At 43.3% G+C, this 13189-nt stretch overlaps 2 protein-coding genes across 3 annotated transcripts; one reads left to right on the forward strand and one right to left on the reverse strand.

The window, feature by feature from the left end:
• Window positions 1-15: 15 nt before the first annotated feature.
• Window positions 16-3517, forward strand: eif2b2 (eukaryotic translation initiation factor 2B, subunit 2 beta). Its single transcript, XM_061236735.1, has 8 exons — window positions 16-306; window positions 623-743; window positions 982-1133; window positions 2131-2294; window positions 2578-2673; window positions 2788-2925; window positions 3114-3180; window positions 3312-3517. Exons 1-8 carry the CDS (start codon window positions 135-137, stop codon window positions 3467-3469), a joined length of 1068 nt encoding a protein of 355 aa, XP_061092719.1. The 5' UTR covers window positions 16-134; the 3' UTR covers window positions 3470-3517.
• On the reverse strand, window positions 2087-11967 carry mlh3 (mutL homolog 3 (E. coli)). Of its 2 annotated transcripts, XM_061236714.1 has the most exons (12): window positions 8355-11967; window positions 8085-8186; window positions 7877-7953; window positions 7486-7590; window positions 7296-7381; window positions 7147-7211; window positions 6123-6231; window positions 5345-5504; window positions 5175-5198; window positions 4843-4921; window positions 4268-4419; window positions 2087-3963 (listed from the first exon to the last, which is right to left on the reverse strand). In XM_061236714.1, the coding sequence occupies exons 1-12, from the start codon at window positions 11458-11460 to the stop codon at window positions 3892-3894; spliced, it is 4137 nt and encodes a 1378-aa protein (XP_061092698.1). In that variant the 5' UTR covers window positions 11461-11967; the 3' UTR covers window positions 2087-3891. The 2 variants fall into 2 exon arrangements, with proteins under 2 accessions (XP_061092698.1, XP_061092708.1); XM_061236724.1 differs by lacking the exon at window positions 8085-8186.
• Window positions 11968-13189: the final 1222 nt, after the last annotated feature.

Below are 13189 nucleotides of genomic sequence, written 5' to 3' on the forward strand. Positions count from 1 at the left end.
TACCCGGAAGTCTTCTCGCCTTCAGCGGCAGTGCGACATGGTAATTCCGGGTTGTCTCCCGTCGAAATTGGCAAAGCAGGATAGGGAGTTATGTGAAAAGGGGTGCTTCATTAACAAGGCAGAATATCGAGAATATGCCAGGCGCAGATAGAGAAACCGATTTGTCGGAGCGAACGGAAGCCTTCATAGCGGAGCTGAAACGGGGCGGCAGTGGGACTGGACCTCTCCGTGGATCAGGAGAAACTGCGAGAAAAACAGCAGCCTTGCTGCGAAGAATAACAGCACAGGCACGATGGACCAGTGCAGGTCAGAACCACGGAGAATTCCCTGCTAGCGTTAGTTAGGTTCTTGGAAGATACGGTAGCTAGTTTTTTTTTTATTGTTGTTAATTTAGCTAACGTTAGCTATGCAAGTATGCAGTTAGCTTGATGATATGTAAGTCGCCTCGCATAAGGTCAGTGTTGTGACGGAATTCTTGAAAATGACAGCGCTCTATCATGTGCGTCATGTCATGACGATAGCATATGTGGGCTTAGCCATGGTCATAGTACGACATCTAACGTTAGTTACACCTACATGTTATAGCTTGTAGGCCTAAGTAATGTTGGTAATTGTGATGTAGGCGATCTCATGGATATTATACGCAAGGAGGGGAGAAGAATGACCGCAGCCCAGCCATCAGAAACCACTGTCGGGAACATGGTGCGTAGGGTGTTGAAAATCATCAGAGAGGAGTATGCCAGGTGAGTGGGCGCCTCTTGTCGTGTAATAGCGTGGACGTGTGGGCATGCTAGTTTCCCACTGTCGAGGCTATGATCGCTTTTTTCGTAAGATACATCTGATGCTACATTCATGCGTCACGTATCATCGTCGCCTGTGTGCAGCCTTCCAGGCTCACCTGACTGCGTCAAAGGTTTTAAGATTCTATGACGAAGTTTGAATACTGTGAATTCCCACGATACTCCTTCATTTTGGGCTCAGGTCGGGGGGAAGCAGCGAGGAGACCGATCAGCAGGAATCGCTGCACAAACTCTTGACATCTGGTGGGCTGAATGAAGAGAATTTCAGGCAGCATTTCCCACCTCTTAAATCCAATGTGATTGAGGCCATAAATGAGCTGCTCACAGAGCTTGGTATGTTAACCCATCGACACTATACACAGTGTACCAATGACTTTGTTAATTCAGTCCGGAAGCATTTAGACAGTGGCTCAATTCTTTTTTTTGCTCGATAGCAAACGTTGGACTTGAAACCAAACGACGACTATGATGTTATGGTAATGGTATTTGCATCCATATCCAATGATCCATGTAGGAATTAATCCCATTTTAGCTAGCCCAAACTTTATGTTTAAGAGGCTACCCCGTGTCTAGTGATGTGCCTGGGTTGCAGACTTAAGGCATCCATCGAATGCAAGGACTTGTAACCAAGTACTAACTAATGCACGCCTTTAGTCTGCAGCCTGTAGACATCTCCAAACTCTGGGTAGCCTCTTCCCTGCTGATGTTCTGCCAGGCTTCAGTTGAAGGCAAAAACTGTCCTCACCAAGTGAAACCATGTTCATTTGGATTCAGGTCACGTGACTGACTTGGCCAGTTATGGTAAGAACATTCCACTTTTTGACCCTTAAAAGCTCCTTTGTTTTAGCAGTGTTTATGGGGTCATTGTCCTGCTGCAAGGTAAAGTGCCTTCCAATGAAGGCATTTTGGGTCTGAGCAGAGGTTTCTGTATCCTGTCAGCAGTCACATCAATAAAGACAAGGGATCCCATTTCAGCTCCTTTGTCCATTGCTCATTTTGATCGAATGATGCAAAACACACAGCTGGCCAGGAAATAGCTGAGCAGCCAGTGGTCAAATTACTTTTGGTCTCAACATGGGCATCAGTTTCTACATTGGCTGCCATTCCTGCATGGTTCACACAATAAGGATGTTAAAACCCACAAATTAAAGGCAGCAGTCTGTACTTTAACTTCATATTCATTGGTTCATTTCAAATCCAATGTGCTGGAGTACAGGGCAAATAGGCACACGTATTTGTGTCGCTGTCCAAATAATTAGACTGTATTGTGTAATCCAACTGTTTAATTAACTGAAAACACACCACTCTAAAATGTCTTTTTGTCACCTAGAGGGAACCACAGACAACATCGCCATGCAGGCTCTGGAACACATTCATTCCAACGAGGTCATCATGACCATAGGGCGCTCACGCACTGTGGAAGCCTTCCTCAAAGATGCAGCGCGCAAACGCAAATTTCATGTCATCGTCGCCGAATGTGCGCCCTTCTGCCAGGTACCTGAGATGGACTCACAGAATTCCTCTTTGATAAGTTTTTGTGAACATCTATCCTAGTAGTTGTTATTATCATTATTATGAATGGCAAAAAAATAATTTATAATCACCTTTCATGGTGATTTCACCTCAAGGTGCTTCACTTGCCTTCACAAAAAAGGGAATCTGAGCAGTATCACATAAGAATGCATTAGTAGCTCCTTTGTAGTGATAAAAAAAATTAGAAATATATTTTTAAAAAGGTTAAGAATGATCTGTAAGCTTCTCTTTGCCCTCCCTTCAGGGCCATGAAATGGCTACCAGCCTTTCCACTGCTGGCATTGAAACGACAGTCATCACTGATGCTGCAATATTCGCTGTGATGTCTCGGGTCAACAAGGTATGAAGACACACGTCAACAAGCATGCTAAAAGCAAGACCTTACTTGCAAAGACGTAAATAAATAATGCCATTTAACGATGAAGAGGTGTAAGGCATATCATTGTCTGTCCAGGTCATTATTGGCACACAGACGGTACTGGCTAATGGCGGACTCCGTGCAGTCATCGGGACTCACACCCTGGCACTGGCAGCGAAGCATCACTCTACTCCGCTCATCGTCTGTGCACCAATGTTCAAACTCTCACCACAGGTGAGGGCATAGCAACCTACACATGCGCTCTCAATACCCTCCAGATGAGCATGTACTGTGCAGATGAACTCATCACATAATGTTAGCTTCAGAGGATTATACAGAGCTATGACGCATTGGAAATTATCGAAAATTGTGAAGGAGTCAAGGAGTAACTGGAATTTTTGTTTTCCTATTTGTGCCACTAGTTTCCAAATGAAGAAGACACTTTCCACAAATTTGTATCGCCACAGGAAGTGCTTCCATTTACAGAAGGTATGTTCTCTGTAGATCAAGTCATAAAAACCTATACTGGCAATTAAAGTACAAAATATGCTGACTAAAGTAAAAGTTCATTTGAGGATTTGTCATGAATTTGTTCGCAATTGTTTGTGTTTGTTTTACAGGTGAAATTCTGTCCAAGGTGAATGTGCACTGCCCTGTGTTTGACTACGTGCCTCCCGAACTCATCACACTGTTCATCTCAAACATCGGAGGGAACGCCCCATCTTACATCTATCGTCTAATGAGTGAACTCTACCACCCAGAAGATCATGAACTGTAAATAAATCATGATCATAACCAAGTAAATAAAACTCAGCATTTAATCCAACCCTCTGTGTCAATTTTCAATGCTACAGACATTTAGAGTATTTCATTCATCAAAGGGTCTTTTGAGTTAAAACCTAAACCCAGAAAACCGATTTACTGGCACCAAGAATTTAGGATTAGTCTTTTGAAAATGGCAAGCTCCTTATACACACAGATGTACACACATACACGTGAGAAACACATGAAATTACATGAAGGTGAATCTGCAATATTTAGGTAAAATTCTCTAGGTCCATATTGTTAAAGGGTGATGAAAGGGTAAATTAATAAATTAAATAATTTGAATTGAAATAGCAGAAATAAATACATGAGGAAACTCCACAAGATGTTTGTGGAATGCATCTTCAACAGTAAAAAAAAAAACAAAAAACAAAACTATTTCTGTCCACATAGTTCCCAGGCTCGATACATCTGTCTGAGTTTTCGGAGGTTTGGTTTAGAAGATTCCTATGGAGAAAAAAAAGAAAAAAAAAGGAAGATGTATGAATGGACCACATTAAATAAACTTTATATCTTTCTCCACTTTCAGTGGAATACTTTTATATGAAAGGCATTTGCAAGCAATCATTTAAACTACAGCATAACATTGGTTGCAACTGTAATGAAATGTAAATAGTCTGAATGCCTGTAAGGTATCTGCCAGAGCAGACGAATAAGCTGAATAGATATTACATGTTAACACACCACAAGAAGTTAACACAATTATCCAGTGGCCCACCGAGTGTTAGAGTTCAGGGGAACCTGAGAGTACCTGCTGATGGTTATCCAAATGGAGCAGGTCAGCCAGTGGGACCATGGAGGGCCTGCCGTGGGCACACTGGAACGGGAGCTGGCAGGTCGAGAGGGAGCCCACCAGGCTGCAACACTCCTCCACACTCAGACTGTGATTGAACTTGATTGCTCCTGTAATTGGCACACCCGAGAACATTAGAGCAACACAAAATGATTCTGTTTGATTCAGTGGTAGAGTAGCTAAAGATGGTAAATCATGGTTCTTGGTTTATCCTGCTAGAACAAAAACATTGAATGGAAGGAGGGGGTACGAATGATCTGAATGGACAGATGCGATAGATAGCCGTTATTCAGCGACAGGTACCCTAGGCCGCAACGACTACAGGTATTGCCCGACACCACCTGAATTCACTAATTATTTTACCTCCTTGGTCCAACGGGTGGTGTAGTGCGTGGTTGGAGCAAATGCCAGCAGGCGCTGTGGCCTGCCGGACCTGCAGTCGAGTAGCCCTGTGATTGATGTACAATAACAGTACACCCTGCAGCCTAATGGGATGTTGTGTGAGTAGATGTGGCTGTGGACTGTGATCTCACCGTGACAGGCCTGAGAAGCCAGGACCTTCAGGACAGTTAGAGGCAGTGTCCCTCTCACTCGGCCTGCGGACCGCAATAACTGCAAACGTGAGACGGGGAGTCAAAAGACCTTCTGCGTAATGGCGAAATTGAAAAAGCACCCATTGCCCTTCCAATCATTAGTACAACACACCTAGGCTTTAAAGGAGGGGTTCATCACAGCTACCAAATAAAAATGTATTTCAGTAAGTAAACTCAAAACGATTTTACATAACATTTAACCAAAGAAAGTCACCACTTTCAAGAAACACTATTCATTGACTGGCTTTCACACTGACTGAAATGCAACTCACCTCAATCTGTTCTCGAATGTATTCCTAGATGAGAACAATACACAAGGCAAGAATCAAAATGATGCTTCATGCGATCTGTGCATAAGTATATGAACCATTCAACAAATAAAACTTTTTATCTAGGTCAAAGGAAAGATAATAAAGATTGTTTTGTCCAAATGAGAGGTCACCTCCACAATAGCCTTGGTAGCAGTATGCCTCCCTCGGCGAAGCTCACTGGCCTCTCTCTCCACGAAACACATTGGCACCTTCCCCACAAGCAAGTGGGGATCCCCCGTCTCTGCAAACCTTATCTCCAGTCCTAGGCCCCTGAGGAAGGGCTGACAGGACCTGTAAAGCCAACCATATTAATCACTGCACATAATCTAAAACCCTGACCAACCTAAAGGTTGTGTCAGTTTATCCAACTGGTAGTGTGGGAAAATCTTTATTGGTTCACGAAATATAGCTCATATGGCATTAGCTGTGTAATTTGTGCAAAGCATTAATATGTGCCCACTTCTACTAATGTGCAGAGAGAAGCTGTCTACCAGTGGAAATTTCCACTGAACTGTAGCAACAAAGAGCAAATATGTGTCATAGGGCATGAATACCAGTAAGATAAGAGAATCAGAAACATTTGTTTCAAATATCATCAGAGCTTGCAGAAAAACAGGAGCCCACCTAACCACAAAGGAGGGGGCCACACTGGATTGACTCCAGAGCTTAGAATTGTTTCTCTTGGTGCATGTGCTGGCTGCTGACTGGAGGGAGATAGGGACTGCCCCACTCTCCCCAGCAACAGAATGTGCATATAAGCTATAACAAAGTATAAGGCATTATTCTCCGCTTTGGAAGCGCTGGACCCGACATGCATATTGTATAAAGCTGTTGAAACTCTCACTTGTGCAGAGCTGTTATTGTGTTGCAGATTTGTATCCAACAGTAGCCAGTGCAGGCTGTACTGACCTCAGTAGCCTAAGCTCCTCCTCTGTGACCACGATCTCCAGGGGAGGAGTGACACTGGAGGAACACAAACGCTTCTGCCCAGGTGCCTCAGGGTCTTCCTCATAGGATTCTACATGGAGACAGAAAATCTTTCTTACAAATCAATGAACTCACAAAAACATATTGCTATTCATTCATTTAAATGTTTGTACAACATTTTCTAGAAGCCAACTGTGGCTGATTGTGCCAAAGCAACCCTGCATGCAAGGAGCACTGCACCTGAAGCATCTGCAGTCCTTTAAGCAGTGATACTTAAACCCTCTCTACTCTTATATTAGTGCAATGAGACCAGTTGTGTTTCCCAGCTGCATGCACCTACCCATAGTCTGTTACCCATCCTGAACATGTGGTCAGCTCCTGAACACTAAGTCACTATATTGGACCATCGACTTAGTAACTTTATGTTTGGAACCAATTCCCCAATTCTAACCCCATTTCTGTATTCTCGCAAATTGAAATGTTCAGTTGTAATAGTATGTTCTTTACATTGCAGCAACTTCCTTCATAAATGTAGGAGAGAGTAAACTAGCTTGTGATTTCCAAAGCTATGTGCTGCCACCTGCTGCATCTTTTGACTGAGTAGTCGACAAGCTGAGCTGTGAAGAGGATAGCTTGAGCTTAGCTGTGCAGTTATCACACCAGAGGAGAATGTGCTGGGTCTTAATGTGCTGGGTCTGATCAACCACAGTTGCCGTACCATATTGAGGGCACCATACAAAATTATATTTTATAAATACCTGTATATTGATTAATAAGTCATACCCTTAAAACTTTTGTATGGCTCACTATGTTTTATACACCGTTCTAACACTGAACCATTTCTCTAGCTGCTCTTTGTAGACGAAAATGATCTGAAAGTGTTTTTAAAAAGACTTTAATAGCATGCAATATTTGAAGCAGCTGTACTTAAGGTGGGCCGGACTGTAAAAGCCATGTGCATGTAGGTGTGACATACGGTATATTTCCTGAAAAAAGCAGATCTCACCTGTGATAAGGTTCTCCAGCCGGACCCGCTCATGAGCAGCGTGCTGATCCACCAACACCAGTAGGTTTCCTGAAGTTCCAAAGGACACACACGATTACCTCAAAGACAACGGAATACTTAACTGCAATAACTGCGTATAATCACATTACTTTCCTTCAGTATCACCACTCTCTGCATCCGTGTCTGTTGTGTTAATAAGACATGCAAGAAACTTCTTATCCACCTGATGGACCACCTAAAAAGGACAGAATGCAAGAACTCACTTTAGAATTAAAACAAGGGAATTCAGATGAAGAAACAAAATCACACAGCACATGCTGGCTTGTAATCTCTGCTTGCCTTCATGGAGTGGATCATGTCTTTGGTGAATCGGTATGGATAGAGAATGTTGTGGATCTTCACCGCCAGGCCTTCTGCCTGTCCACAGGTCACATCAACAGCCACCTGCCCCAAACAAAGCAAACAACAATATTAAAGAAGAATCAGTCTCTAATGGCACAGTGATCAAATATGAAATTATATAGAGCAGAATTTCAGCAATTATTCATCATTTTTGATGTACTTCATCTAATACGAGTGAAAGCATTGTAATATACATACTTTTTAGATCACATCCATGTAGTCTAAAATATTCCAACTTCCATTAGTTTTTGACAGATTATATACAGAAGCTTTTATTTTTTCTGGATTATACCATTACATGAATGTACAGGTGTGTCCTTGTGTCTACCTCTGGAGGTCGAGCAAACACTGGGTTGGACCACTCAGAGAACAAGGAGGTGAGTGAGTTGGCAGCCTCTGAACCATCTGAATGAAAAAAACACAGGGGGTAATGGCAAATGTGTTCTAGAAACATACAACTGCTCAAAAAGGAACACACTGCAAGAGAGCTGACTTTCTAAGGTGTACTGCTAAAATATGAATATCAAGAATCTTACCTGCATGGTCCAGCCCTGAACTAAGTACTCTCTCTGCTCTTGACCTAGGTAGGAATGGCAACACTAGCTCTGACTGAAATGGGTAGCATGTGTACTCAAATCCTACAGGGGGAGACAAGCAGTTTTTACTTTAAAAAAAGACTAGTGTTACATATATACACTCACATTTGTTAGACAATAGGTTTCAGAATAGTTTTCCTTTACACCGGCTGTAAAGGAATCCAAACAGATATGGTTTACTGTGAGGAGCAGATATACAGTACAGCTTACCTTTCCTAGAGATGACACTAATTGACATGGTGGTGACATCTGTGGTACATGGAACATGGGTCTCTTCTGCTGCAGGAGCTTCAAATTTACTGAGTCCTGTCACTTTGTTAATGTAGACCACTTTCCCAATGGAATCATCAAAGTGTTCCAACCAATCATTGGACCCTACTGCTACACTTTCACTCTGCTTGTTTTCTCCCTGAGTAGTATCAATGCACGGAGGTTCGTCATTATCAATGGGGTTTACCACCTCATCTGAACAGACATCTGGATTATGGGTGGAGAATATTAGCACTGAGTCAGCACTAGAATCTCCAACAGAGATTATTGGAGTGGGTATGGTTTGGGCTGTGGTGAAGGCATTTTTGCAGGCATCTGCACACTTTGTGCAGTCACATGTATAAGAGTGCACATCCATTTGAGAATGATGATGGTTAGCGTTCAGGTCTGGGGCGACATCATCAGATGGAATATAAGTCCGTTCTTCCGTATTGCAACTATCTTGCATGAGCTTGTCTGTCAATGTACAATTGAGTGAGCCGGAAAAAAATGAAGCTTCCTCCAGAGGCTTTTCCAGTTCACTGCTCTTATCTTTTACCTGATTCTGTTTCAAACGTGAGAGCTTGGCTGCAAGAGACCCTTTGCTGCCCCTGGTCTGAACTGTAAAAGGCTTAAGTCTGGTGTACTCTGAGAGAGTTACACAACAATCACTGAGCTGTGAAGAATACTTTTTCAAAGTCTCACTTGTTTCACTTTCCTCTGACTGACAGAGTGAAAGCTTCTCTGTGTTAACAGATGTACATTCTGTCTGGGACATTCTGGCATCAAATGCTGTTTCGAGAGGCCAACATTGTGCTCCTGTCAGCTTTCCATACATTCTCCTGAATCTGTCAAGAGATCCAGTCTGCACTGACAAAGCCAGTTTTGGACATGGCTTGATCCTGGAGGCCTTTGATGTGATGACAGAGGGCTCACCTGACAATGAAAGCTTTCTCTTTGGAGTGCAAAGATGATTTTCCTGAGCTTCAAAAGCTGAACTTTCACTCTTTTTGTAAATGTCACTTTTATGAGATGACAGAGTGGAGTGACTTGAAGGTACCATTGCTGAACTCCCATAACCCCTGGAATGGCACTCCTTGAGTGGCAGCAGATCCTGAGCTGAAACCGGGCCTAGGGAACACGCCCTACTTAGTCCCCCTGGTACGTCGGTTTTTGGTACGTCTGCATTTTGCAGCTGAGGTACCAAGTGTTTAATGAATCCTACTGAACCAAGCTGCAGAGCTGCCCTTCCTAACTCACTTGCCTCACCCGTCTGCTTTTCCAAACTGGTGTGATGCAGCAGCCCCTCATTGCACCATTCATAAATTTTTCGGTCAAGGGTTATGTCATCTATTTTTTCTATACACTCTTTTTGGCTTATACTCTGCTGTTCACCCATTATCAAGGTTTTTGTATTGACACTGCATTGTAGTTCACTACATCCAAAATCACTAGTACCGACAACAGTTTCTAGTTGTATATTCTGATGGCTCACCACACCTTCAATAATGCATTTCAGGGGCTCAGATTTCTGCGTACTAGTCCATGCAACTGAATCACATTTAATTGCCCTTTCATCACCCCCTGAATCGAATGAATGGGATAGGCATGCTACTTTCAAGGGGGCAAGTTCCATTGTTTGCTCTTGGTCTCTTGGAATCTCAGTTATTCTCAGCTTCTTTCGCTCTTCACCCAGCGTATCATCTTCCATGTCATCCTGTGCATGCATCCAGTGAACAGGCTCTTCGCCCACTGTATTACCTTCATCTACGTGGACACTTTTTGTCCTGACTAAATCCTGTTCAAACATCCTGCGAACAGATTTAGACATCAGCTTGTTCCCATTGTATAATTCTTCAGTCATACTGAGCGTGGGTGGAAGAGCATGCACTGCTGCGTCGTCTTTCACACTCGTAGTGCCGCCCACTGTTTCAATACAATAATTCCCATGGACATAACTGCAGACATCCTCAGGAGAAATCTCAGCCACTAAATTCTCTCTGGTGAGAAACTCTTTCACCCCCTCCTCCACACACGACAGCACACCATCCCAGTCTTTAAACTCAATGAGGGTCTTAGCTGGCTCCAGGCATATGTCATACTCAGAGTAATGACACTTAATATTGATAATGTACACCCCATGCGCCTCAGTCCGTTGCTTTGGGCTTCCCATAGCAGGGGACCCACCCTGATTTCCATTCTGCCTGCCCGAAGCATTTGTTTTCTTCAAAAGAAAGTTCAGCAGTTTGTGGATGCGGGTTTTCAGGACAAGCCTACTGTTCACAAACAGGAACTGAAGGCTGTTATTGTAGTGTCCCTCACACCCAATGTAGCCACTCATTTCAAACTGGCTGTGTGAGAGGCTAATTTCTGCCAGCTTCTGGGCCCTTGCCATACCATGGATCTGGACAAACCTGTAGTAGGTGCTCTTCACCTTGGGAAGCTGCACCACCATGGCTGCAGTAGAGTCATTCTTCAGGGTGAAGGAGATGGAAGGGTGCATAAGTGAAATGGCCTCCACCCTCTGCCTGATGCGTTCACATTCCAGCACAGCATCCACCCTCTTCCTTCTCACTGGCATGTTGTGAAAAAAGTTGCATATCACCACAGTCGTCCCGGTTGATGGGCGACAGCTCTCAGACTCAAACACATCCATGCCCTTCCCATCTTTGAAGATTTTCACAAATGTTTTTCCTGACAGCCTGGACCTGGAGGAAATTTCCACCAGGGTAGCAAGAGAAGCTATGCTTGCAACAGCTTCGCCCCTGAATCCATAAAACCGAAGACTCTCCAGGTCTTCTAAGGAACTGCATTTACTTGTGAAGTACCTCTTTCCGACCCGCTCCATGTCTTCCCTGCCCATCCCGGAGCCATTGTCTATAACCTGCACTTTGAACGCTTCTATATCCAACCTCACAGCAATGCAGGTCGCCCCAGCATCTATGCCATTCAAGACGAGTTCTTCAACACACTGTTGTAATGAAAATATTGCTATTCCAGACCGAAGCTTGGCTTGGACTTCGTTTGATAAGCATTTTATCATCGTGTGGCAAGATAGCAAGCACATTTATTGCAACTTTACATTACATGGCTAAACGCTAGGTAACGCAGATCATAATGTAATTAGCTAGCCAGCTAACGTTTAGCTAGCTAGTTCACTTGCAATTATCTGAGGTTAGTATGTTGGCTAACACCGGCTAGCTACCGGTTTTAAACCTGATGCGTAGCTAAAACCACAATGACGTGCAACTAGGCTAATCCCAACTAGTTCGTTAATTTTACGAGTTACATTAACGGTTCATGGCCTCACGTGCAAGCCAGCAAACCGTATTTAAGCAGACATGAGCTGGCGTTACCCAACATCAGATTAAAATACATCCTAAAATCTCTTATAAACACATTTTTAAATGATCGAACAACACTGCAAAAAGAGTGCATTGCCTTGAAGCTATGGATTAAAATGTTATTCCCCATGTAGCTAAATTATCTAAGTAACGTTAACTTTCTTAATCACTCGCTAAGGTGAGCTAGCCTAGCTAACTTTGCTAAAATCAAGACATTTTGCCGAGTTCTATTTACAGTCGTCTTCTTTTCATATCCGGGATTATTACAACATTGCAATGGTATATACTGCCATCTGCCGGATGAGCAAGAGAAAGAACAAAAATTGATACGAACCTCTGCAAACTGAATATTATATAATCAAGTTAAGATTATTTGTATTTGAAACAAAATATAAACACAACAAAACCAATGGTCACCATTTTATTTAATTCTGTAGGTCTCTTAAACATCTGTGGTGTTACCGGTCAAATATGACTCGGCGTAAAATATTGGCTGTTGATAGTATGGCATGCAGGATTCCTGGGTAATTCTGTGACTCAAACTAGATTCATCTTTGGGTCTAGACACCCCATCCTCACCCCAGGCACTAAGAGCAGTCGTCTGGCACTCGGAGGGTTGCCGGTTCGATCTCCTGTGTCGAAGTGTCCCTGAGCAAGACACCTAACCCCCAAATGCTCCTGACGAGCTGGTCGGTGCCTTGCATGGCAGCCAATCGCCGTTGGTGTGTGAGTATGTGTGTGAATGGGTGAATGAGAAGCATCAATTGTACAGCGCTTTGGATAAAGGTGCTATATAAATTCCAACCATTTACCTTCCTCCCCAGGAAGAATTATTTTCTTGCAGTATGTACTTGTACTCCCAACCAGGAACTACATTTTTTAGCAGAATATGGATACTGAAACACACACAAAATGAACTTGAATGTGAACACACACACACACACACTGAAAACGAAGTTGAACAGACACACTCTCTTTCTTTCTCTCTTTATCTATCCATTTATCTATATACAGGTTTCAATCTCTCCCACACACTCAAAAATCCCCTTGCTGTCATCACAACTGCTCCCCATATCATGCCCACATACAGCACCACAGGAACACTTTTTTTTTTCTTGTAGACAATTATTTAGCTTTTTATCCAAAGCGACTTACAGTTCATTAGATTCAGCAGGAACCCCGGAACTCCCCTCTGGAGCAATGTGGGGGGATTAGGGGCCCAGCAGCTGCACTGATGTTATTGTGGCAAAACTTGGGCTTGACCCATCAACCCTCCAGGTCACCTTAGCCACCAGGCTAGAGCACAGTATCATCTTGTGGGGGCATGCCATGAATGGTAAATGGTAAATGGTTGGCATTTATATAGCGCCTTTATCCAAAGCGCTGTACAATTGATGCTTCTCATTCACCCATTCATACACACACTCACACACTCACACACCAACGGCCATG

The sequence above is a fragment of the Conger conger genome, chromosome 1 (genome assembly GCF_963514075.1).
Source record: "Conger conger chromosome 1, fConCon1.1, whole genome shotgun sequence".
Taxonomy (NCBI): domain Eukaryota; kingdom Metazoa; phylum Chordata; class Actinopteri; order Anguilliformes; family Congridae; genus Conger; species Conger conger.

Bases quoted from the DNA above. Each gene is read 5' to 3' on its own strand.
- eif2b2 (XM_061236735.1), top strand. From the start codon at position 135: ATGCCAGGCGCAGATAGAGAAACCGATTTGTCGGAGCGAACGGAAGCC. The intron at 1,134-2,130 runs GTATGTTAACCC...TTTGTCACCTAG, and splicing joins TGAGCTGCTCACAGAGCTTG to AGGGAACCACAGACAACATC. The intron at 2,926-3,113 runs GTGAGGGCATAG...TTGTGCCACTAG, and splicing joins TGTTCAAACTCTCACCACAG to TTTCCAAATGAAGAAGACAC.
- mlh3 (XM_061236714.1), bottom strand. From the start codon at position 11,460: ATGTGCTTGCTATCTTGCCACACGATGATAAAATGCTTATCAAACGAA. The intron at 4,420-4,842 runs GTGAGATCACAG...TGCCAATTACAG, and splicing joins GGCTTCTCAGGCCTGTCACG to GAGCAATCAAGTTCAATCAC. The intron at 3,964-4,267 runs GTACTCTCAGGT...TTTTCTCCATAG, and splicing joins ATTTGGATAACCATCAGCAG to GAATCTTCTAAACCAAACCT.